Below are 27,750 nucleotides of genomic sequence, written 5' to 3'. Positions count from 1 at the left end.
GTCTTAGCTGTTTTCCTGGATCGCATCTTAATTAACTTCCACTTTTAATTAGAAAGACCTTACACTGCATTTAAAGTCAATGTTAGTGCATCTCCACCTGCATCTGATTTTGGCTGCGGTTTATTGGAGGAATTGCCGAAGTCTCTTGTTTGTATTGACTTTAGTTTGATTAATGCACTCAGGTTGCATAGAGGGACATTCGCACACATGCATGCATACACATGGGACCTCAAACTATGAACTCAAGAATGTGTTTACATGTGTATTTTGTGCCATCCCTTTATTTTATAGACATCCATCCTGCCAAAATATTAAAATATCAGCAATGGAAAAAATCACAATATGTTAGTAAATGAATATAAGGGAGAGGATGCACATTGTTAGGAATAAAGACTTAAGTCAGTATGGACTGCTACAGTTATGAAATAGCCAGTAGTGACATGGCAACACTAATCCGCCCTGTCCTTTACAATCGGCAGCCATATACCAGAGCTTTGTCATCATTGTCATCAATTCACAACGCCCCCTTCTATCTCTCTGTCCGTCCCCTTCGTCCCAACACGCTGATGAAGATTGATGTCCACGTCCTAATTAGCATCTGCTTCTGTATGCACACTGCCAGTCTGTCCATTCCGGACCCCCTGATCAGTGAACAGACATGACAGGCCTTGTCCAATCACATTAAGGGCAGTGGGACAGGCTTCCTGTGTGGAGCTACGAGACCGTCCAAGTCCAGATTCCTATATTCTCGAGTCGTTGTTTTCATGGAAGAGTAACAAACCCCAAACCTAAACCTGTGTAAATCTTCACTGTGAGATAAAGGTATAGGCAAAAATATCAGCAAGGTTGGTCCCTTGCTACCGAGTTGTTGATGCCATACAACTGTTCATATTGCCGATCACATATATGTGTTTGGTTCTATAATATTACTGTGTTGTATTTTATGTTTGGTGACAGGTGTAAGTTCTTCATGACAATGCTCAAGGCCCCTCAGCCTCTGTTCCTTTAGCTTGACTCTTCATAAGCCTCTTAAGCCATTTTTTTTTATTAGCTTTGCTGTTATTTATCACATCCTCTGTTACATAATTCACCCATTCATTCTTTGCCACTGCAGTTTAGCCATTTGAGTTCAAGGCTACAGGGACCATGACAATGAGCAATGCAGTATGTATCGCTGTCGCGCGTATCTCTCCCCCCCACCTTCAACCTCCCTCGACCAGGCAGAGGAATTATTCACAGCAACAATCGAACCAATCTGTGCGGAAATCTAGATTGTTAAAACCAGAGCATCACGCGGGCTAGAGGTTTTTTTCAGATCGGTCACAGCTTTGCTTTCTCTACACGTGTGTGTGTGCGTAGATGTCTCCACGTGTGTACTGTGTATCAATGGTCATGTTGGGATTTCAGATAGAAGTTCAGATGTCTCATGGGACCTGGAGATGAAAAGAGAAGGAGATGAAGAGAAGTCTTATGAAATGAAAGGAATCCTTTGATAATCCTTGTATTTTCTTGTGTTGTACTCTTCTATCACATTTTGCCTCCCTTCTGTGTGTGTGTGCGTGCGTCTGCATCAAAGCCCTACCATCACACAGCATTCTTTTCCTCTGTCCCATTTATATCACTCCTATATCATCCTCCACCATCTCCCTCGCCACCTGCCTTTATTCTCAGTATGTCAGACTGCCATATCTAGTGTCTCCTCAGCATTAAAAAAGAAAGTCTAACTAGTAGTGAGTGCAACTATTCTGAAAGTGAGACTCAGATATCTCTTCAAATGTCAACAATCTTATATCACGAAACACAACAACAGAACTGCAATTAACTGTCTCCAATCCGCTCCCACTGTAGCAGTAGGTGCAGCCTGTTGAGCTCTCATTCCATCACATCTTTGACAAAACGCTGTTGTCATTTCACAATAACCGCTATTAAACGTGTAAATCATAAGTTAATATCATTATAGAAGTTTGGTTAAGCTCTGTATAATCCAAAAAACAACAGAAATCAACACACCTATGCACATTCCAATTATTAAAAAGGAGGACGAAGAAGAAACGATCAAATCAGTTATACATAAATCAACAGCCATCATCATATCACTAATATTGCAATAAATTCAAACGATTTTTTTAATACTTTTTCTTAAACTTAATGTTTGATTAACATTATAAGTCAGTGTCTTGGACTCCATAAACAGAAACACACATTAACTTTAATGTACAAAGTTTTGAAATTACACTTGCTTCCAGGATATCTGACTGAATCTGGAGTTATTTGAGATTCTTTACATTCACTCTGTTTATGAGTCATATTGCTTATTTCTGTACAGTGCCTTAACCAAAATAGGGAAGAATAAGTGAACAATACAAAATACAAAGTGTTTATGAGAGAGGACAGGAGGGAGTGCAGACGACAGAATCAGCATCCACAGAGGCAGCCGGACTGAACCTGCAGAAACTGTAACGGAAACTGGCGCTGGAGAATTGTGGATGCTCCATCACAGCAGGTGCTGCAACTCCTCCACAGACCTATCCTTGGCACATACCCCTTTGTCTTGCGAGACAGAAGGAACAGGTTTAATTAGCCCAAGATGGATAATAACCCTAAGATCGCAGATAACCCTGAGATTGCACACTCCCCCTGGTCAAAAAGCTGTGTGGGTATTTAGCGTGAACCCGACAGTTTTTTCTTTTTTGGACACCGCCTCTTTGATCAGTCTCTCTTTTATGGGATGTATTCCTCTCTGTTTGCATCCCACTGTTTCACATTGTTGACTTGTCGCCTGGCAGTGCATCTGCCAGGGCTGTAGCTCTCATTAGTACCTGTGTTGACATGACTGGCATCTCATCCGTGGATTGTTTTGCTCCGTCTGAAACCCTCTTTTTTATTTCTACATCTACCGGCTTTCTCTTGCCCGGTGTATCCACAGTATCCTTGGAATGCTCTGGTTATTGCCTCAGCCCTCCTTCCTCATTGTCATTCTCTCTCTGCGTCGCTCTCTTTCTCTCCCCTGCTCTGTTTCTCCCTCTCTCTCTACCCGGGGGTTTTAATTTATGGCGAGCCGTGATGCTTATCTTATCAGCAGATCACTCTGCTAACTATTAACGACACTGGCAGAGCTGTGAGGCTGCAGGGGATGGATGGCACACACGCACAAACGTTCACTTGCACTGAAATACACACATACACAAGAATGCACATCAACACATTATCAGATACCTAAATACACTGAAGTAAATGTCTTCCCAGGTCCAAAAGTGTGTGCACAATTCAAACCAGAGTCATACAGAACCGAGAAAGGCCATGCAATATAATAGCACTGTGAATATGACACATGACTCCTTTAAAAACAGAGTTGTTACTTCTGGCATAATAAAGGCAACTTCTACTTTTGCCCTTTGAACATTTGCTGGTTTGTTGCCATGGCTGCTATGGTTAGCAATACTAATTTGCTTTCATTCTCTGCTTTCTGAGAGTCTAATCTTAGCTCTTTTCACCTCCCGAGGAGCGACGTTCACTGCAGGAGAACACTCAGCTTATGTTGTGTTACCGTGTGGCCACAGATGCAGTTTCCTGTTTGCTCGCAGTAGCATCTTGTGTTTTTTTCACATTACTCGTGCAGCGCCCATTGCAAACGTGCCTGCAATTTTGGTTGCTGCTTTCTGAAACTGTAAAAGAGCTGTTCACCTGTTCATTAAACGTTTGGTGAAGCCGAACTCAGAAAGCAAAGAGAATCAGTTGTTATCGCGTTTGCAAACGTCACTTATGTGGACGAGTCCCTGACACTGCTGCTATAGAATGCTCGTCACCCAAAAGTTATTTAATATAGTATGTATATAGTACGGGTCAACACTACATGTCTTTGGGCCCTTTACAATATACACGCCAATAGTGATGCAAATAAGTTGAATGATCTCGAGATATAGGTGAGCCACAGACAGACACAGATTTTGCCGAGCCCCACTTTTTAATAAGATTTCAATCGGGTCTCAGGCCCCTGGGGTTCACACTGACAGACACACTGACACAAACTCACACACAGGCTAGCAGGCACCGAGGCAACTGTGTCCACACACATCACACATCATGATCCTATCTTAATCTTGCCACACACGCACGCACTTTGAAAACAAACAACTGCCCTGATGGTATCTTGCTGTGTGACTTTAGGAGCTTCGTTTGAGGGTCTCTCCTCTTAAATCCGCTGAATGCCTTGGGAATTCCTCCCTCTTCCTCCCTCCCTCTATCGCTCCTATGCCCCCCTACTTCAGTCCTGCTTTCTGGTTGAATGAACACTTATCATTTGGCAGGTAAAAAGTGGTCCACAGTGGAGCTTGCTTTATCTTTAAGAGCCATGTTTACTCCCCGGGAATTCACTGCTTTTTTACAGTTGTTTTGTATATGGCATTTGCTGGATCTGACAGCGATGAGAGCACGGTGTCAGGGTGTTATTTCACACAAACATATAGGTCGATTGTCCCATACTTAGCATATTTTCATGTTTGCTGCGGTTGAGGTAGGAGGCAAAGTGAATCGCCATTTTTCACAATGGCTTGATTGGAATGAAAACAACCTGCACTTAGGGACGCAGCGGCGGGCATGATGGCAGAGAAAACAAAATCAATCTTCAAATACCACAATCGATGACAGATACACATTTTGTTCAGATCACACAGAGTACAGAGTTTTCCAAAAGCACTGAGAGAAAGCAAGAGAAATAAAGTATCAGTTAAACTGTTTATACATAGCGTGGTTATTGGAGAAAACTGCAGTAGACTTTGGAGACAGACACACTCACGTACACACAATCACCCACACTTTCTCGAACATGATTTGGAGGATGTTGGAGAGCAATTATCAGTGGGGGATAATACAATAAAGGAAACCAGTTCCCAGGTATTACCAAGGGACCAAACATTTATTTCACTTTGTCCAATGTGCTCATATGAGTGTGAACCCCCTCGAGTGGAAGGAATAGGACATAACTCACACCACTCAAACTGCTGACAACGTGTAGTCATAATGTTGTGTTGTGCACTTCCTCAAACTTTAAGCCCCATTTACTAAGCTTACTCTGAACTATTTCTGTGCTTGTATTTATTCACAGCTGCGTTAAAATAACGCTCAGCCTTCGTTTTGCACTACATCAAGATAACTCAGAAATGCCCTTCAACATGGTATTCTCTGGGATCCTCAAATTTTCCAGCCACTTTATTTTTGCATGGCACTTTGCATTTCAAATAAAATCAAATGCCACTCAAACTATTGAGAAAAAAATAGAGTTTGATCTATGTTTCTTTTGATCTCCTCTGAGCTTTTGTAAGTGAGACTTTTGTCTTTGCCGGGCATGTTGTCATTCTCAGAAACACAGACTTACTGTTTTTAGAAACTCACTCTATCTGCCTATAAAGAGTTTGCAGAATAACTGTGTTGTTCTTCAAGGAAAACCACACTGCTCTTTAGTCATTTTCAAATGCTATTTGAGCCAAATGTGTCCCCATAACTTATAAAATTGTCCAAGGTTGACATCTGCGTAACCTGCTGGCCTCATCTTCACTGGCTCGGATTTCCTATTTGCCTGTGATCGGTAACGATGACTTTGTTTTGTTAAAAATTGGCTTTCAGTGAGTGATTTGCATGATTTCTGTCCCACTTTGTTGCTTAGCTTGTAGAGCTATTTGCCATTAAAATACATCTCCTTGGTTGAAAACAGAACAAAGTGGTTTTTGACATTTAATTCTCTCATTCACTCATGCTGTCAGTCCGTCTTTCTATGTCTGTACTGTGTTGCCATGGAAGTGAATGCATATCTGTACTTCAGGGTATGTTGGGAAGAGAGACTCTCATTTTGTCGACTACTTTCAGGCCATCTTCCATGTTTTCAGTGTGAAGTTGTGGAGGAATAAGTGTCTTTGTCTGTCTCTCTGCAGAGAATTCGGATGGAGAGATCCGGAGCTGCCAGAGGTGATCCAGATGTTACAGCACCAGTTCCCATCGGTGCAGTCCAATGCAGCAGCCTACCTACAGCACCTCTGCTTCGGAGACAACAAGATCAAAGCTGAGGTTTGTGTGTATGCGTGTGTGCGTGTGTGTGTTTGGGGACATTGTTGTGGATGTGCAGTGCACACCCACACAGTACAACCATGCACAACCGAGTGGCAGGTACAGAGAGAGGGCAGGTGTTAAGTCAAGGTCTGTCTGCCTGCTGAGAACTGCACGCCCATTTGTGCAAACTACATGTGACATGACGAGATCTATCTGCCAACAGAGGACTGTAAAAAAAACAACTTTATGGATGTTTTGACAGTCCACTGACACTGTGGGATTTCTCTGGGCACTGCCGATGTCCAGTTTGATTATGACAGACGGGGCAACGTGTTTGGGAGAGAGAGTTGGGACAGCAGGGCACAAAGTGCTGCACAATGAAACAGTGCAACAAAGTTAGACATTTTTTATGTTTTACAAAAGAAAAATGATTAATCCGTGGTTGGACAAATTAGACTATGGCTGGCTGACACACTAATGGGAAACACTAGATATAGCCCCTGCATGACGAAGCTTGCAGTGTTCTACATCTATAATCTTTGATATTTAGTTAAATTAGTCCTAAAGTCATGAGATTGTCTCTCAAAAGCAATTTTTGACTCATCAACCCTTCACACAATGCTAATGTCAGTGGCATATGTAGATGCAGTCTTTCCCGAACCCCCAGATATACACAGTCTTTTGTTGCTGTTTACGCCCACACCACAGTTTGTCACAAAGGGGAACCAGGGTTTCTCTACTGGAGCTCCCACAATGTGGAACTCTCTGCATAGTCTTTGACGTCTTTCAAATCAGTTTTTGAGAATTTTCTCTTTGCTTTTGTAAATGTTTGAATTAGGTTTAAATCTTTGCTATTGATTTGATCATATTTATTGTATTGTTCTACTTCCTCTCTGCGGGATTCACTGTCTGATTTAATCTCTGGCTGTGAAACATTTGTACATGTACAATTTTTATTTTTTCTCAAATTTACACCCCCCTCCCCTTATATTTTCCCTGAATTGATAACTTGCACATGCAGGTGAGGATATTGCAAATTGTATTAAATCAGTTGAAAGCTGCTATAGTGTTAAAGTGTTCACATTCAGAAATAAATACAAGTACACAGTAAGTACACACACCAGCATAATGTGTACGCAAGTGCATATACAATCGTAAAATGCCAAATCACAACAACAATTGTATTAACTGTCTTCCAATGCAACCAATTACTCATGAAGACATAGCTAATTCTCTCTCACAATGACCCACTTAAGCACCCACACAAACACACACATACACAAACGCAATCCCTCTTCCATACAAAAACAACATACTTCATATCCCTCCCACCCCCTCATCCACGCAGCTCTGAAAGAAACCTCAGTGTTCTTGTCTTTTGTAACGGGTGTAATTACTGCATGAATGGACGTATCCAACAATAGAGAAAATGGCGACTGTGTATTGACAGTAGATGCTTTGGCCTTCGTTCATCAGTCTGTTTGATTGTCTTGCTCAGGGCCCCATAAACACTATTTACACAAATTAGATTGGGAAGAGATATCAGCCAGCCAAAACTTGACGCTTCACGTCACATCAAATAAGACCAGGCTTCTGCATTGCATAAATCTACATGCACGCACTGCCACATGTGCAGGCAAAGGCAAAATTCTGCGTTATGATGCAATGAGACACACAGAAATGTGCCCTCAACCGGTTCTCTTAAATAGTTTTTGATGAAAAATAAACAAGGCAGGCGATCACTAAGCCAGATACAGCATATTAGTTTTGTGTCTTTATTTAAAATGAAGTAAAATATTGTGAAAGTCATATTGGGACTAATTCAGTTTTTCTCCTTCGAACAAAGCACTCACCTGCTAACTGGTATAATGTTGCGGTTTAAATTTGATTGATTTCAGTGATAGTAGTGATTATCTTAATAGTTTACTATTTGTCTTCAGAGACAGGTGAATGGAAAATATTCACTTGCGAATGAGAACAATGCTTCTGCATATTTTCCCTTTCATAAATTCATAAATATCAATCAAAGCAAATTTAAATATGTCTGGCAGTGGATTTGGTTTGTTTTCCCTCAAACTGTTGGATAAATGTAGTAAAAGTCCTGCTTTTTCAGTGAATAATTTGTATTAGGTTTCTTAGTGGATGTTGTGACGGGTACTTCAGTTCTGTTACAAATGCTTCAAAGCATAGTAAGGTGGTAAACGTACTACAATATTAACAACAAAGTAGATGGACTTTGAAACCTTTTTTTTAATTCATATGAATCAAACCTATTCAAATTGACTGGACATCATAAGAAAGGAACACACCTGTAAATATACGACCCCACAATGTACATCCTCCATCCCTCGTCTTCCACTTATCTGGGCTCAGGTCGCAGAGGTAGTGGACCAATCCCTATAGCCACACTTTCCAGCTCTTCCTGAGGGATCCCGCGGCGTTCTCAGAGATTTGTATGTAGCTGGGATATGTTGTGCTTTATATTAGCTCTGTGTGCACCAGGAGGTGTCCTGGTTGGGCTTGCCCCTTAAACCCCCAACGGAAGGCACCCAGGAGCCTCGGCTCTACTCAGAGCTCCCCTGGAAGTCTAAATTCACCCTAAGGCTGAGCCCAGCAACCAGATGGAGAAAATACATTTAGTCCGATTGTATTCAAAGTCATGTTCATGTGAAATCTTTTAACATTTTCGATTTCTTAGACCTAAACAAGGCAGTGGACAGTAGAGATGATATTTTTGTAAAGGACCAGGAAATCTTCTACGCTTAAAAAGTTTTCTTGACATCTGTTTTCCTGCAGCACCATGGCTTCTTCTCTTTGTAGTTACACAGCTTTTTCTATAATTGTTCAGAAAACACCTTTGTTCATGTAGATTCCCACTGAGAACATAATTAGCTTTTAAAGGTTTTAGTCATTCTTTATTAACCAACGTCTGTGATTCAGAGATGCGATTTAAAAATCCAACAGCTACTCTCACAAAATAATAATAATCAAGTGAATCAAATTATGATATTTGAAGTTGTTGCAGGTTGGCTCATGTAAGTGAATACTACTAGAGAAATCCGTTATGATTTACCATGATACCAGAGATAGGTATACTCAGAGAAAATGATAAATAAATCAATTCTTAAAGTTGTACATTGATTTCATAAATCATAATTTCCAAGTAAAAAGCTCATGTCAACTTCTAGAAAAGAAAAAGAAAATATATAAAACCAGCCCTCAGTTCTTAAATTGGAATGAAATGTTTTCAATCAATGATGTAAAATAGCTTTTATATGAGGTGAAGACCATCTTAATATTTGTTTTGAATGTAGATGGCAAATATTTTACTGTGAGATATTGTCTAAGCTCTTTGCTTATATTCAGCCGGACCGACAAACAAAGCAGGCAGAGAGGAGACATACTGTGCAGCCAAACACAGCCACAACATGACTTCCAATAGACACTAAAGCGATATTAAGCAGGTGCAAAGAGAGGGGGAGAGATAGGAATAGAGACAGATGAGACGAAGATACCGGGCGAAAAGAGAGAAGATTGCCTTCTGCCATGGGCGGACTGAAACAATTATTTGAAAGCATTATTTGATTTCCTCCCAGGCCTCTCTCTTGCAAACATCATGCTGCTAATTTTGTGAAAAATATGTCCAATCATATAACTTTTTTTAAACTGTTTTAAAAATGTGATGTTATTACAGGTGAAAGTGGAGGCCTCATGTGGAGGCTATTATGTCGTTGTCGCAGAAATCTTATGTAAGCAAAGGTTATTTCACTAAGTTAATATGATATTGGGTGAAGGGCGATCATTTCTCAAAACAACGGTTAACATAAGTGGGGTTGCTGCTTACTGGTTACAACTCTTCATTTTCCAACCAACTTGTAAACAATGGATGACTCTTACCCCTGATGGTCATCACCCAAAGCAAACTGAGAGTAGAAATATATTGCTGACACCAGCAGCGCCTCAGCATCAACAGTGTAGACACACATGCCTGTGAGGTACAGCAGAACAGTGAGGTAGAGCTGTCCTGCACAGGTGAGGTAAGAGTTGCTCCTGATGCAAGAGGTCCATCAACTCATCCCTGTTATATCATCACCGGTCAAGTTGCCTGTCAATATCCAGCCAAAAGTTAATAAAACTTTGAAATAACAGATGAGCCATGCAGGGACTCACAGTAATTGCATGTTCACAACAACCATATTGACAATTGATTCTCCAGTTCTTGGTTGTGTACGAAGTTGTTTCACAGAACTTTGAACAGGCGAACAGCTCTTTGTGCAGCAACGGCTTCAGGCTTCTTGACTGACTCGTGCAGTCCTGTCTGTCGTACAAACACAAAACCGCACCAACATCAATGTCAGACTCCAGCTCGGTCACATCAGTGATGCATTTCGGGGTAGCTGGCTTGTCGATATCCATTTATCCAAAAGACCATTTAAAGGGAAATGTCCCGAGAGGAGAGGAAAGGAACAAGCTCTCTGACTCTGTGTCAGTCATCTCCTTTTGTTCCTCACTTCATTTATTACTAAAAGCCGCTTTCACTTCATTTTGGTACCAATTCATTTCACTCCTTTCGAATGCTTTTCTTTTTTTCTTTTTGTCTCACCACAGATGTGCTTAATTATACAGCACAGAGTGAATACAAAGATCGTGTGGGTACTGGAGGCTTGATCATATTCTGTTGTGGTCATAATTAAAGTATTATCTCACTGTTCTCCAGACAGCCAATGAGTTTAAGTCAATAGAATGAAAACTGTGGTTTTAAATCGTGAGAGAGTGAACTGTGCAACCTGCAATCTTGGAAAATCTGTTCAACGTACATTGGCATGAAAGATGAAGATACAGAACATTATAGCAAATCCTGCACTAACATTGTATGGTCTATGGTTTTTACACTGTGCAGACCATATGCACAACTTTCCACTCTGCTCAATGTGTGACATGCTGCATTAGTCAAATCCCAGTGTCAGTTAGGTAAGTGCATATGCTATGTAGCTAATCAGTGATATTTGGAATACTGCAATCGCCATTGGCCTGAGGCATTATGTGTTCCCATCCTTGTGACTACAACATCTCAAGGAATTTCTTCAGATTTGGTACAAACATTTAGTTGAACTCAAGGATAACCTGATTAGAATTTTGAGGTCAAAGGTTTAGGTCAGTGTTAGCTCACAAAACACTTTTTTGCCGTGTAATTTCATTCTCCTAAGCATCCCTCGAGAGAATCCTTCCAAAATTCGCAAAATATTTATTTATGCTCATGGATTAATTCATTAGATTTGGGTGGTCAAAGGTCACAGTGGCCTCAAAAGACAAAGATCAAAGTGTGTGCGTATTTTGTAAATCTGCCTTTACGGAACATTTCCCATCACTCCTCATAAACTGGTGTTGAACAGCTAAATTACTCAAAATGGGTCCATCGGTAGACATTTGTTGGGATCGAACTCCTGGGGACCACACACTCAACAACATATACACTTGTACACTCACACATTAAGTACTTTCATGGTCCCCTGCTGTGAACAGTAGTGGTTTGTGTTTTTCTCTGTTGCTCTCACTCTTCAAACAACAGATTAAAGCCCCTGGTGTATTTGTCATGGTGGTTTCTCACCGGCTGTTAATGTTACAGTTGATAATGCTGTGAAATTAGCTGTGGTGCTGCCTCACAAAGCCATAGGTTGATGTCATGTGTGGCCAATTAAAGAACACACCAAAGGGAAACGTTGGCAGTAAACGCATTTTGCCAAACGTAAAATTCTGTTAAGAGCTGTGAGCACTAATCCGATTGATAGGTTAAATGCAAAAGGTTTTAAAAGCTGAAAGGTGGAACACAGCTTAGCTCGTTCTCCTCACTCACATTCAAGCAATTAACGGTCTTCAGTGTCTTGCTGATCACTGTCGACATTCCATATGTGGTGACTTTTATAAGCACTTGTTAGGCTTCACATGGTACCTTCCAAGGAACGTGTCACCCGGGCATCCCGCCGCCAGCCTTCACACCGACAGCCCCTCCAATTCCCACAATCCCAGCTGTCACCGCTGCTAACTGTTACCACGGCAATGCTGTCGCTATGGGTTACCAATCGCCGTGACCGTGGCGGAACAGCGGGAGACAAAGACAAATCAATCTGCGCCTCTAATCTTCTTTACATGGAATAGAGGGATAGGCGCAGAGGTATTGGCAAGCCTGGTAGGTAGCTCAGAGGCAATACAAGGTAAAAGCACCGTGGCTTTTATAGAATAACAGATTAACTGTGACATGAGCATAAAGAGGGATCGGTGAGGGGAATGGGAAGGAGCTGAGGAGCACACATGAGGTCTGGAGGGCATGAGAGGGACAGCAAATCAGGTTGAGCAAATTGTGTGGCCAGTGGTTGATTTGCCACTCATTGCATTCCATAATCGTTTTTAATTGAATAGATAAGCAAAGTGATTTTGCTTGATAAACTAACTGTGTCTTCAGACACCTTCATTACATCACTTTGTCAAAGTTTAATTTCCTCGATGGCATCACAGCTTACTTCACACATGACCATGTGCCAGAAACAACAGCAACAGTAGAAGCTATATATAGCAGTTTCTCTTTGTTTGCACGCATGTTTTTACGTTTGTATTTAGTAAAAGGAAGGTCATGTGGATTGAGATTTTCTTTTTTAAACAAAGGGAAAATATATACACAGTAGTACGGAGAAGGCCTTAATGTCCCGTGTGTGGAGGAGAACCTACAGATAAATAAGAGGCTTTGAGGAAACTTGATTATGCAGTTAACTGTGAAAACCTTTTTTCAAGTTATCTGCCTGAGTGACTCTGCCTGTTGCAGCACTCCAGAGAGTAAATACAAATGGAAGCATGAAAGACAGGTTTTCTCTGTAACACGCACACACACACGCACACACACACACACACACACACACACACACACACACACACACACACACACACACACACACACACACACACACACACACACAATCACACGCGTTGCTCTATCCACATTCCCACTAGTGTCCTGGTGATCACAGCAGCTTGTTTCTGGTGATTAGTACTACACCCCTGTTGACTGGACTAAACACAGGCTGCTTTAAGCTCTTGGGCTCCCTGGGGCTGATGAAGATCCCTGCAGTGGAGAAGCAACCTGGGAGGGTTTAAAAAGCAATATGTGCAGCATCGTGAGGGGAAAGCAGTTTGTCGCATGCTAAAGGGGTAAGGCAGAATCTGAATCACCAGAGTTCCCTCATTGTGATCCCTTCACTGTGTTTTTCATAAAATCTAAATACACTCAATGTCCAAGACAATCATTTATTCGCTTGTCTTTTTTGTATTTGTGTGCAAATGTATCAACATATATAAAATACTGAGGTTGCGTGATTTAGAGTTATTTTCATAACGTTTAAACTAAAATAGATTAGAGGTTAGAGCGAAACCTCAGCAATCACTTTGTTCCTTCGATTAATTCTCCTGTGCCTGCTTTGTGTCGGCATGCACACAGGTTCAAAACAAGACCAAAGTGGAAACATCATTATAAAGAGAGGGTAGAATGTCGCTGCAGACAAGAAGACAGAAATAACCTTTTTGTCTGCTGAGTTGGTGACACCTTTGACAGTCATATTGAATTTTCGGGAGTCATATCAGCCAGGGGGGCTTCTCTCCGCTGTATTTTATGGTTTCAGTACTTGCTTTCACTCGTCTGGTTAAAGTGGAAAAAAGGTGACAGAGAATGAAGTTTGGTCTTTTGTAGTTTAACCTGCGATGTAAAATTTCAAGCCTGATAATCAGGCAGCTCCAAGCATTTAGTTTATACTTGACTTGGTTAACAGATCTGAAGGCGAGTTGATATTTCACAGGTCGAGACACTGACTTCTTAGATTCCAACCTGTTTTTACAGGAGTCCAGACTGGACAACTTAACACCATTTTAGTTTTTATCACATTTGAAGGTTACCACAGGTTGTTGTTCATGTTTGGAAGGGGATGGTGAGGTAACCTTTAAAACTGCAACTGAAATAATATAATATGAATAAATTATCTTAATATAATATATATAATGTATGGATTCGTTTTTAGTATGAAGCTACAAAATATATAGACGTCAAATTTCTCTTGGCAATGTGAGGGTGAGGGATATGTTTTCTTTCAATTAGTTTATATTTATCTATTCATATCATACAAATGTAAAGTTTCTTGTCATTTTATGCTAACAAGCGTTCCATCCTCAACATCATATACACACACAAACAAGCTGTTCTGCCTCCTGAAACGTGTAGCAATATTTGGTTAGTACGGTAATTATCTGTAGCAGTATATGCATGCTCAGTAAACAACAAAGCAACAAAGCTTAATAGCATATATAGAGGAAAGATTGTATCACAAGGTCAGACAGAAATATAAAAAATGCCATAGCATAAGGGAGAAACAGAAACATAAATATAGGAAACATTGAGAAGCAGGTTAGAGACGGTGCAGTTGACAGACGGATAACAAACAGAGCTGGTGTCACTGCTCCTTTCTTTCCGTCATCAGTGTAATTAAGTGTCATTTTGCGAAAGCACAGTCATTAGCTGTGTTATAGTACGTTTAATTAGAACACATCTGGCTGGTAATCTGACTGGTAGGACACACACATTAGGACACACTCTACACACAAAGGAACTACTTGCTTTGACAAATAAACCTGCTGCTGACCACCAGTGTTTTTCTGACGGCAGACGCTAGTGTGCAGTCCCACTTTTTGAATCCATTGCAAATTACTCACAGGTTGTTATGTTGATTCGTTTCCTCCTCAGATCCGTAGACAGGGAGGCATTCAGCTGCTGGTGGACCTCCTGGACCACAGGATGAGCGAGGTGCACCGCAGCGCCTGCGGAGCCCTGAGGAACCTGGTGTACGGCAAAGCCAACGACGAGAACAAAATAGCTCTGAAGAACTGCGGGGGGATTCCTGCTCTGGTCCGCCTGCTGAGGAAGACTGGAGACGTGGAGATCAGAGAGCTGGTCACAGGTAAACAAATTTAAGACACACGTCCCTAAACTCCAGCATGACTACCTTCTATCAATAGATTCATTTTATGTGTTAAATTAATGGTTGATGGCGGGTGTGACTTACAATTGTTGCAGACGCAATCATCATCACAACAACAATCACAGTTTCACGCAACATAGCTTGTTTTCATGCTCACGTCCCATGCCAATTATCTGTACAATGCTAAAAAGAAATCAAATCCACCAACAGATGAACACACTCCAGGTTCACCAGCTGCCTCTGGCTCCTCTTTTGCATGTATTTGATTGGCCAGTGCCAGGGCTTGAGTGATTGAACACAATTTTATTGTTTGGGTCCAGCATTCCTGCATGAAAAGAGACTGATGCATTAATGGGCCAGATAGTTGAAACAGTTCAAGTTTGGTAATGTATTTTTTGGCATGTTATATGTAAGGCCCCTCCTAACGTTCAAGTCCTCACTTCCTTGTCAGTCTTGTTTTAGACTTAAGGGTAGCACGGGTTACTTAGTGGGTTTGAGACACATCCAGCAGTTCACATAAATTCACAAGCACACACTTAAGTGAAGACACACAAACATCTCTGTAGGCTAGAGATGTGCAGGTTAGGTATAACAACTTTGTAACTACACACACACACATAGTTATCACAAGAGATGATACATTCCTGAAATGTAATATAATAGAATGTGATATCCTCGAGGCCCTTTGGTGTTGAAGAAATGTGTCTTTTTCTAACTTACACAAACAAAGAGATGCACACACACACTCACACACCTCAAGCGTATACTGTATGCAATCTCAATGTGCAGCTAGTTATTTTCCAACATTAATTCTACAGCCTCAGGATAAGTAACAGTGATGAACCTCAACGTATATGTGTGTGTATGAGAGGGAGAGAATATGCTTATAATCAGTGTCACACATGCAGTAGACAGCCGAAAGTGTTATAGAGATACATAGATTTTTATGTGACCTGTGATAAGTGGGGATCTGGATGGTAGCAGTTTAGCAGATGTTCCAAAGAGCAGTTACTTCAAGAACATATTGAATTATCCCGAGAACATGAGAGCCAATTGTCTACTTCTCTGCTCCTCTGCTCCTCTTCTGGCTTCTCAATTCTCCCACTTTCCTTCTGTCTCACATCGATGTTCTCTTGCCAGTTTCTCTCCTCCTCACACTATTCTTCTCTGTCCTTCATCCATTTACTGTACTTTTTATGCGGTTCAGTGTCTTGCGTCACAGTGTGCTGCTGTATCTGCACATGGATCACCATTGTTTATCTCTCTTCGCTCATATATAAGCACTGTTTTGTTGCACCAAGGTACTCTTGAGAAAAAAGAGATATGTGCAAGCTCATACAAAAGGATTTGACTCCTACAACAACAAACTGCAAGCGCACTCATTCACCAATACATGCACAGACATAAGTTGTTTTCAGACATGTTCTCTAGCAATTGGTGTCCAAAGATTGGCAACAACAGAAAAAATCTGAACAAAGGGTGGCGCTGCATGCGGGAGAAAGAACGGAAAAGAACATTGCCGCTTACATCCGCCCATATCACAAAAAGCATTTGAATCTTGTTGTCTTTCTAAGTTTACACCTTGCACCTTTTTTGTTGTTGTCTTTATCAGGTCATATTATGTTAGGAATATATTCATCGTGCCCACTTGCTCGCAGTGAATCCTCCACATAATCTTTAACTGTGTCTCATGAGCTTTCTCTGACATTATCCAGAGTTTTTAGTTGGGGGCTGGCAAGATAAACTCTGGAAAGTATCTACAGCAACAGACTTGGACATTTTCCTTCTCACTTACAGTCTGTCGGGATCATTTTATGAGAATATCAGGAGTTTGGTGCATGTCTGAAAACAACTATGGATTATATTAGAAACATGAATCCAAGCACGTATGCAAATAAATAGATAAAGTTGGAAGAGCCACAGTGACCTCTGTCCCCATTATTCCTCAGCAAACACATGTTAGTGTTCTCTAGGTGCATCCCTGTAGGTCACCCATTATTGGAGGTGAAGGGAACCTGGGGATCACAATAATGACAGCCAGAAATGCAGTAAAGAGTTTCATTCCTCTCTTTATAGACCCCCTGGAAAACTAATAAAATCAAGAATGGAAGAGGGGTAGTATTTTCTAGTCCTTTTCAATGTTATTGACGCCACAATAACTGTAGGAAATACAGCTTGAAAAAGGGATAGACAATAAGAGACACGTGGGTGGAGGGAGAAGGAAGGACTGTTGAGCAGAAACGGGAAAGATGGATGGAAGCAAGCTGTTACTTTCCTGCGAAAAGCTTTTGATATTGCAGATAATGAAATACAATAGGAAGATAGGAAGTGCATGGGGAAAGGAGGTGAGAATGAACAGCAAACAAGAGAATGTGTGTAATTAGTGGGAACGGTGGGAGGGAGAATAATAAGGAAGGGTGAAGAGAAATCCAGTGGATGTTATTTTACCAAATCATTCCTGCAACGCGCTCAGTGTACAGACTCCTGCCGACACAGAGGAAATCAACATTCACAGAAAGAGCTTTTGTCGTTGAAGCTGCACGTCAGCGATGACATTCACCGCTGTCGCTGCACGCCTATAGAGACAGCCCGGCACCTTCAAGTATATCACTACAGTGCTGGAGAGACTAAAAGATTAAAAGACCGGAGATGGAGTGCGTATGTTTGCTCAGTGAGCAGATTAACCAATGAATTAAATGCACCGCTAGTCATATTTTTTTTTCCTGCTTCATATTTTGGGGTCTTACTTTTGTTAGGCTTAGTCATCTCTACAAAAAAAAAGCGAATACGCACACACACACTGTCCTTCTTCCTTCCCTCTTCCTGTCTGTGCTCTTCTCTGTCTGGCTCTCCCCTGCTGCTGGCGGAGTGAATCAGTGTAACGCATGACTGTGCCCTGTTGTCTGTTTACCCTGGTCCTTAGCATCCAACTCTACATTTCAATTGCTTTCATGTCAGTACAACGGAATTCTGAAGTCTATCCTCATTTGCCTCGTGGCAAACGAATTACAACACTGCTGGTATTGGATACCGCTTGAAACTGTTGCATAAATATAGTTCAATTAGGCATGTGCTTATTACGGCTTATGTCACAAATGAAACATAAGACAGACGACGTACAGTGAGATGACGTACAGTGAGCAAACATAAGTGTCTGAGCGGGTTTGGGGGGCTTTCTACTTCAGAGGCCCTGGTCTACGTGCCCCACAAAGGAGACAGAGTGCTCGCTGGCTGGGTAGTTCAAAGGCTGAACTGAAATAAGATGATCTGGAGGATTTCCACGATTGTTCCGCTCTTACTGCCTTTGCCTAGCGACAGATATAATGGATCAGGAGGAATTTCCAGGAATGTTTTTCATTTTCTTTGACACATTGTGGGCATTTTGCAACATCTTCATCATTTTCCCAGGGAATTGTTAACGGATCTTGATGAAAGAATCAGGCACGTGTTGGGAACTGATATTCATGAATTAACAAATCTGGTGCAGCTTGAGTAGATTTAAGGGGACTGTTGGGTCTTGGATTAGGCATGTGCTCAACTGAATGTCTTTCTAGTTTCTATTGCCTTGGCATGGGTACCAAGATTTTAAAATTTAAGTTTGCAATAAACCACTACACTCTGTGTATATGTTATGATCATGAATCATCACAAGCCCATACTGGCCACAAGTGTAATTGCACCATTGCAACAAAATGGAGGAAATGTTAACAAAGAAAAAAACTGATTTGAACTAGAAAGAAAAAATATATTGTTGCTTCAAAAGTCAAAGCAAGAGGTAACTTTCTCCCTCCTTCTAGTTATTGGAGTAAACCTGTTAATGTGTAGCTTCTGCTAATTCCTTCTTCAGATTACTTCTGCAAACACCATCAATAGTGTCTTTAGAAAGACTTAACAAGTGCTTAAGGAATTGACTCCATCGCTTTGCCAAATAACATTCTTCTGAGAGCTTGACCTTCATTACTAATTGGAGGCTAAATTATTTGAAAGCAAGCAAGTAGCAGTTAGTAACCACCAGAGATCATCAGGGGCAGTGCTGCATGCACAAATGACATGAAAAGAAACGATCCTCAACTGCTTGACATAACCAACATGGGCTGTGCTGGAGTCATAATGAATCACCCTCCTCATTATTACCCCTTTGTTGTCAGCCTAAAGTAGTTTAGTATTCTTTGTGATTAAAAAACTGTTTACGCCTGGCAATGCATGTTTCTTGTGGTGACTGGGAAAAACCTTCTATGAACAATTTATCTCTGTGTCAGTAAATTTAGACAAGCTTTATTGGCTTCCTGGGTCTCGGAGTGAGTTAGATAGGGAGAAGTCAAAGCCGGCAGGCCTGTCAGTCAAAATCCAGTCAATGCAGAGGCTTCAGGTGTCAATAGAAGATGCTATCCTCACTCATGGGCTCACCTTGAGGCAGTGGACCATGGCAAACTGCTGCCGTCTCTAAACTGAGAACTGCTGAGGAAAGTCATGCGTTGAAAATATGGAGGAAGTTGTTATGCTCTGCTGGTCTTTAACTTTTTGGAAACTTGTGGCTAATGTCTGTGGCTTGAACACTGATATATGCAATTTTGGTTTGGTTGATTTGGTATAGCGTCCGTCCTGAGTGACTAGTACATGTGTGAACAAACCCTCATGCGCTCTGGACATGGAAGCTGGAAGTCAGTCGCAATGTTGTCTTAAATACAGTGCATACCGTAAGATTTGTGCTTTTTATCTCAATTTGAATGGCCAAAAACATTTTACACCAGCTTTAGATCATTTTACACGACAACACATGTAACACAAAATGTTATTTCTTCATCAGAAAAACCCGCTAAATTTATTTTGTCACATTAGTAACATTGCCTTGCCCATTGCCCCCTGAGCACCCCTACGTCCTGAGATCCGATCATTCTGACAATTTGTGAATGTGGTCTGATATAATGACTTTTTTTTAATTAAAAGTAAAATCTTTCTCCATTACTGTGCTCACTCAACCCTTTAGCCCCTCCTGAATCCACTCAATATTGCGTGCTCTATATCTTTCTCTCGAACACGCCGACACAGGCACACAGATTCAATCGGATACATTTGTGCAACATTCTTTGTTCTTCATGAACACATTTTTATTTGCATATAGAGCAGGGAAGTGAGATCTGATCACAGGAGACACAGTCTTCACGCCAACCACTTGTAATAAGATCTCTTGGGATGGATGTTAAAACTAGGTCTGAACAGGACCTTGATTAAAGCATATAAGGATTACGAAGAGAAATCAGAAGTATTTGTGTACTGGTGTGGCAGATACATTTCTGACTCTGCAAGCTCCTGATCTCTTTTGGGTTGTTGGAATTGCATCGAGAGTCAAAATATAGTGCTGACATGTTTTACTTGAAACCACAAGGACAGTATTTTCCAAAGCCATTTTAATTCAAATCAAAGTTCATAACGTTCTCTCACAAGTGATCGAGGACAGGGCTTCATCTAAGTCATCACAGAGAATCCAGCTGGCAAACAAGAGGCCGCACCTTTGCCAGGATGGTTTTTATTTCTGCTGCTTCCATGTTATAAAATTGTTACTGTCCTGCTGTAATTTCACTGCAGCATTTTCTCTGTGGGCAGCCCTGGTGGGAATGAAGCCCCCGGCACAGGCAGTGACACTTTACCCTCAATACATGACTTTACCTGCTGCTGTCAAATGTTTTCCACAAACCCGCCGCAGGAGTAAAAGTCGTCCGACCCCAGGGTCGATTCAGAAATTGTTAACCCGCAGTCTCCTACAATATCGTCTGAAATCAGTGTTTCTTTTTGTGATTTATCTTTCACAGACTTTTGTAGATAAGCACACATGGCTGTGTAATTTGTCATCTTTGGCTTTACTCATCACCAGGTTTTGACCCCGCGGCTTTACTAATTTAAATTGCTCCACATAGATAAAAGCTGTTCAATAAAACATCGCCACTTGAGGCCTAACAGGCCTCACTCTCCCCTTACAAGTCATATAGTCTCATTTATTCATGAATTCATGCAATCATCTCCCCAATTCTCCAAACCACACAGCTCCTAGGAAACTGTCTGTCAAGCGTCTGAGGGGAACTAGTCCGAGGAGAAAGAGAGAGAGACCGAGATGGAAAATATAGACACACACACACACACACACACACACACACACACACAGAGGCTCGAGTATGATGTCATTGTCTGGTGGTCACCTGATTTTATACCCATAAGGGTTTGCTGGACTTACCGAAGCGTTACAGATCTATGTTTCTAGAGCAGGTGGGTGTGTGTGAACAAGTGAGAGCCACAATATCTTCACCACAGAAAAACGAAAAACGAGGAGTGTATTGTTTGTTCTTCCTTCTGCTCAGTCTTTGTCTCCATCTCTGGCTGCGAAGAACTCTCACACATCCTCAGTTTGTCTTGTCTGTGCACGCATTGTTTTCCCAGACAGATTGTTGTCACTTCATCAGAGCCGGCACTGTTTTAACATGATGGCAATCACACACTGACAACGCTCGCCACTGGAGAAGCAGACCAACACAGGGAGAAAGGGAGAAATGGAGAGAAAGAAAGAGATGGTTAAATGCAGTTTCATGAGTGAAGTGTTTCTTTTCCAGTGAGTTTGTCTGTGTTTTGTTGTCGATGTCTGAGCCTTTACCTTGAAACAAGCCCCTGAGAGGACAGAGAGGGAAACGAGAAATTCAGGAGCTATAAAACAAGATGATGATTAGTGAAAGTAAAGACAAATGTTGCCATGTCCCCTCAACCCCCCCCCCCACACACACACACACACGCACAGACACAGCCTGAGTGTGAGCACTTGATTGCTGCCAAACAGCGTCCAAGGTCATCGCCTTATTATCACCCTCCTCTTCTTGCCCTCGTATGCACACACACACACACACGCACACACACACACACACACACACACACACACACACACACACACACACACACACACACACACACTGTCCTCTTTCACTCTTTCTCCTTTCAATATTTCTCACACATTTTTTTCTCATACATTCCTCTGCCTCATTGACTCAATTTAATATCCTTTCACTCCGAATGCATCTTTTACCTTTTTTTTCCCGCAATCAAATTTAGTTTGTTGTTTCAGCAAAAGATTTTCCCTTGAATAAAGTAGTATCCTGGAGGTATGGCTATTTAGAAATCGATTTAAAAACAACTTTAATTAGGCGCTAACCTTTCTGCTAAATGCTTTTTCTTTTGTCTGGCAATTTCTTACATTTCTCGTCTTGTTTCATAACCTTTTCTTTTCCTCCTACTCTAACTTCTGCAGTTATTTTATGTCATTCTCCTTCACTGCCTTGGCCTGGTTTCCCTCCCTCATTCTTTTGTCTATCACTTTTGGATTGTCAGTATGACTGACATGATAAGGCATCAAGACCGGCGTTGCTGCTGGTGACGCAAAACTGGCTTCCATTCACCGCCCTGTGCCTCTACTGCAGCTTGCATACACCACGTCAGTGGAAGTGAAGATTGTGAGACTTAATCGTATCCATTATTAGTGACACAGCTTGCCACAGCACCTTCTTCCCTCTCCATCTTTTTAATACAATACGTATTGTCGTCATTTACTCAGCAGATTTACCTACGGAGCAGCCGCACAGTGGTTTCAGGAACTCAATGTCTTGCTCAGCTTGAATACTGCTGTCATTTCAGATGACAGTGCCTTTAATCACCGGTGTGCACCTCCCCGACGCCCTTATTTTTCATTTTGCACTCACATCTAACAAGTCCTGAGCAGAAATTGAAATGTGCACAATGCATTGTGTAATGAATGTGACATAGTTCAGCTGGCTGACAGCCCCTATGAACACAGTCCATTGCGTACGCAGCACAGTGTGTCCTCAGTCGTGCCCGTATTTTATTTGTGTGGTAACATCTGTCATCTGGGACCTGAGACATCTGGAGTCTGACACCAAATATGTGAGCGATGGTGACCTTCCACACCACAGCTTTTTATAGTTTGTCATATTAAAACATGTTGCTCCTCTGTTGTCTCAATATGTTCCCGTCTTCCTGAGCCATCACTCAGCTGCTGCAGCTCTCTTCCCCTCTGATTAGTTTTCTATTTTTGTGTCTCGCATCTCGGTCATCCTCTGTTTCACACATGTGTTGAGACTATCTCCTTTATTGTGTGTCTTGCTCTGTCAGTAGGGATGACCCGAACAAGCAGCAGGGACTAGTTAACGTGTGTGTGTGTGTGTGTGTGTGTGTGTATGTGTGTGTGTGTGTGCGTGTGCATGTGTGCGTGTGTGTGTGGTATGTGATAGCATGTGTGTACAGCATGTGTGCTATTGCAGGTCATTGAGTGTCCTTGTATTAATACAAACTTGCAAGTATTTCTGCCAACTCATGTGTGTATGTTTGTGTGTGTTTGACAGTTTTCTTTTCTCCTGGGCCAGCAAACATATTCCTTCCCTTAAACATCACATATATCTTGTTGACTTTAGAGCCAGACCAAGTTCCTTTGTTAAAAAAATAAATAAGATTTAACGTTTTCAATTATTTCTATTTTTAATTTCTACCTTTTTCAAAAGAAAATCTGAAAAGGCAATGGTCTTTAATTAAAGCTTTTCTGCAAAGTTCAGCAACCTGAGCAGCATTCTGAGTTTCATTAGTTCTTAAAGGGTTCTCATGTTCTCAGAAAGAATCCTCCCTTGGTTTTTAGGGTGCGGGTGCACCATTCCAGTTGCAATGTTTTACCCAGGATTAGGTGTGTATTTGCCAGTTAATGGTTGTTTGTCTCTATATGTTGTAATATACTGGTTTCCTGTCCTTCTAGGATAAGCGTTATAAATAATAGATAGATGACAACATTTTCTATTTCATGCATTTCTCTGAAATGAGTAATTTACACTGTAGTACCCATTATCATTAGTGTAGCTGCCAGGATCTTTAAAGCTTCACAATGCAATCAGCAGAAATACAATCAAATTTGATATCCTCACATAATTATGTGGTTTTCTCTTCAGCATTCCTTTAAAATTATGCGACTAAAAAACCCTTTCCTAATGTGTTTTTTTGCAGGTGTTCTATGGAACCTCTCATCATGTGATGCTCTGAAGATGCCAATCATTCAGGACGCCCTGGCTGTTCTGACCAACAGTGTCATCATACCGCACTCTAGCTGGGACTCCTCCCCCAATCACCATGATGACCGCAAGCTCCACCTCCACACCTCGCAGGTGCTGCGCAACGCTACCGGCTGCCTCAGGTAAAAGCAGCACTCACACATGCATGAGCCCCCGCCGATGGGAAACCATGTCAAGGTGAACAAGTACAGTGTTTTTCTCCTCCTCGCTCTGTCTCTCTCCACTCATCTTTACCTCACGCATCAGAACTACAGTACTTGCAGTAAATCAAATTATCATTTCATTGATCAAATGAAAAGAACTCGATAGGCAGGTGCAGCAGAAAGGAAGCTACAGATTTAACTCAAACCCCAGATGACCACGGCAAGTTTCCAAAATCGAACCTCAACCAATCACCTGTCATGTGTCTTGATTAACAGTTGCATACTGTGTCTGGCTAAAAGCTAAAATACTCACAGTCCACGCTTCGTCTTTGACTCGTGTGTTTTTCCACTTGACAGTGAGTTAGGTGAGCACCACCTTTCTGCTGTTTTTGATGATCCCTGTTGAGACTGCAGAGCTTCAGTGTTTGAACACGAGGAGTGCAGTCAAACAGAGTCTGAGTGACTGGTTCTATTTGGCAATCGAGAATAAACAAGCGGAGAAGTTGGATCTAGAGCAAATTGTGGAGCACAGGGTTACGTTCAGACATGTCAACAAATAGTGCTGCAGGAATGAGCCTTAAAACGTAGTCTTTTATTGTTTATTCAGTTAATCTCAAATAAGGTAAGACATTTTCACGCTTTATATGAAAATACCCAACTCTACACAGTCTATTTTTTATTATACACAGTTTAGTTATTGTTTATATATTGTTATTGCTTTCTTATATATGACTAATGTACAACATTAAGTCTTTTATACGATACGTCAACATATATCATAATATCAACTGTTTTTGGCTGGGCTGGATAGTGTTTGCATCAAGGAGTCTTTCTTGAAGTCTGTCTGTAATTGTATAAAAAGTTGCAGACTATGGATGATGGGCATCTGCTTCAGCGTCCATTGATGTGTAATTACCGATTATCAATTTTCATAGGTATTTAAAGGTGGCAAAGTACCTGACTGGAAGTTATTGGTATTCAATGTGGTTCTCACCTGGCAGTTAATATCATAGATATCATTATTATCAGCATATCCCTTTTTTTTACCTCTCCCCCTTCGTCTCAGTACTTTTCTACTGACTTTCTTTGTACTTTTATTTGAGCAAAAAGTCATTTAAATTCAATTGCAATTTTTCAATAGTCTTTTCACCTCTTCATAATTCACCATGGTCTAATTAAACTCTTGTTAAACTCTGTGTGTGTGTGTGTGTGTGTGTGTATTAAGGCATTGTTCGTATATTAACTTTTATTTTAAAACGTGAGAATGAATTATATCTGTTACATCTTCACTGCTGAGTGACTACAGATGCACATATTCACCAACTAGAACCAATATTCTGTGCACTCTCGTTTGTCTTCCTCTCTCTCTCACTCATTCATCTCTCTCTCTCTCTCTCTCTCTCTCTCTCTCTCTCTCTCTCTCTAACTTTTGCTGGTAACCATAGCAACACCTCCCCCACTTTTTTCTCCCAGTACATTGTGTGTCAAGACTTTCTTTTTGGTTCATTGTTCCGATAAAATATGTTCCTCAGTTGTGACAGCTTGAAATAATGAAGGATAAACTCACAGCTTTGTAGAGCATTGTGTTTATTTGATACACTGCAAAAGGAAATTGGGTTCATCGCATGAAAATGTTGCTTTGCCTAAACAGTGAAACTTTATTTGGTGCCTGTGTTTAGAAGATCCGGCACTAACAAAAATACAAGTAATGGCATGCCAATACAATAAAATAAAGGCATTCATTCGAACTGCAATAGCTCCCAGTCATTTGAATCGAGGAACTTCATTAAAGTTAGGGTCCGTAATGCTCGAACTGATGCATCCCACCCCTCCCATGGGCTTGTTCGTCATTTAACGTCCCTACCTTTAAGTAATTACAATTTTAAGTGATTGCAATTGCTGGCTTTTAGTGTGTGGATCCTTTGTCAGAGTAGTGCCTTTAGTGTGATTTTTGATCCAGCACCTGTGAATGTATTTAGGGGGGGAAGTGTTTGCATCCTGTTTACAATACATAAAATAAAACGAAATTTCTATATAAAGATTATTAATTCTAGTCTGCAGACACTGTCTATCGTGTTTTCAGAACCAAATAGACTTGCATACACTCTTTATTAGCAGCAGCTTACTCATGTTAGGTCAGGTCTCCAAACAGCCTCGTTAATTCTCGGTGTGGATTCCACAAGATGATGGTGACATTTGCTACGTTTACACGATCGCATAACGTAGTTTCTATAGATATTATGTCAACATTGCAGTTGTCATAAGAGGATGTGGCCATGTTCAGCAGCAATACTCGCGTTGTGGCATTCCAACAATGATTGATTGTTATTAAGGGACTAAATGTGTGCCAGGAAAACGTCTCCCCCCCCCCATCACAACACCTCCACCAGCAGCCTGGACTGTTGACACACGGCAGGTTAGCTCCATGGAGTCATGCTGTTGGTGCCAGATTCTTTAACCCTGCCATCTGCAGATTCATCAGACGAGGATTTGACTGTCCGGCCTTCAACCGTCCGGTTATGGTGAAGCCTCGGATTGATGTTCCTGCCTGACAGCAGGGGAACCTGATGTTCCAGTGTTGTAGCACATCCTTCGTGGTTTGACGTGTTGCACGTTCTGAGAGGCTTCTCTGCTCGGCACAGTTGTAAAGACCAGTTGTTTGGGTCACTACAGTCTCTCTGTCAGCTCAAACCATGTCCGGCCACAAGGCAAATCCAACCTAAAAGAAGAGATGCTTGATTTATTGTTTTTCTTTTACTATTCTGACTGAACTCTAGAGACTGACCTCCTCAAACCAGCCTGTCTGACACCAACAATTACACCTCTGTAGAACTCACAGACATCACCTTACTACCCCTTATACATGTTTGATGTGAACATTAACTGAAGCTCCTGATTGTTTGTACTGCACGCACCGCTCAGTGAGTACACATATAGGAACTTGTCAGAGTACGCTAACAAGCACACCTACTTGCACAGAGGCAGCAAAACCCTGACTTTGAAGGCTTTATTTTGTAAGCTTATATATCACAGAAACACCTTGTCAGTGTAAGAATAAAGGTAAGCAGCACTTCAAACTGCAGCCTATCTTACAGTTGGAATTAAACCTCTGCTATACAGGATTAAAAGGTGAACTTTACAACCTTTACGTCGCTAGGATTTATTGCCACACTGCTGTATTGAGGCTCCATTTCAAACAAAGTATCCGTCACTGCTCACATACTTCCATTTGTCCTTTTACGGTTGGGGTACATCCACGAGAAGGCAACAAAGAGGCGAGTGTTTCTGTGAACAACTAACATGTCCATGGTGGTTGAGGTTGTGATAATGTACCTCTCAATGAAATAAGGGGCAAAAGCTGTTAGTCTCTGCGGTTGGGAAAAGAACCATCATATAGTCGCCTGTGGTTTCTCGTAATACCTTTCCATAGGGTTGCCAAACAGT

General features: G+C 41.4%; 1 protein-coding gene across 1 annotated transcript in view; it reads left to right on the top strand.

Annotated features, from left to right (window-relative positions):
- The window catches only part of ctnnd2a (catenin (cadherin-associated protein), delta 2a), a 195,540-nt gene that overhangs the window by 115,735 nt on the left and 52,055 nt on the right, over nt 1–27,750 (top strand). Inside the window, exons 12-14 of the mRNA XM_061094229.1 lie at nt 5,928–6,060; nt 14,822–15,035; nt 24,099–24,285. Coding sequence (XP_060950212.1) covers nt 5,928–6,060; nt 14,822–15,035; nt 24,099–24,285 — 534 coding nt within the window. The remainder of the gene's footprint in view (nt 1–5,927; nt 6,061–14,821; nt 15,036–24,098; nt 24,286–27,750) is intronic.

This window comes from Limanda limanda, chromosome 20 (genome assembly GCF_963576545.1).
Source record: "Limanda limanda chromosome 20, fLimLim1.1, whole genome shotgun sequence".
Classification (NCBI taxonomy): Eukaryota; Metazoa; Chordata; class Actinopteri; order Pleuronectiformes; family Pleuronectidae; genus Limanda; species Limanda limanda.
The sequence above is the reverse complement of the archived record's forward strand: the minus strand, read 5'-3'. Positions and strand labels throughout refer to the sequence as shown.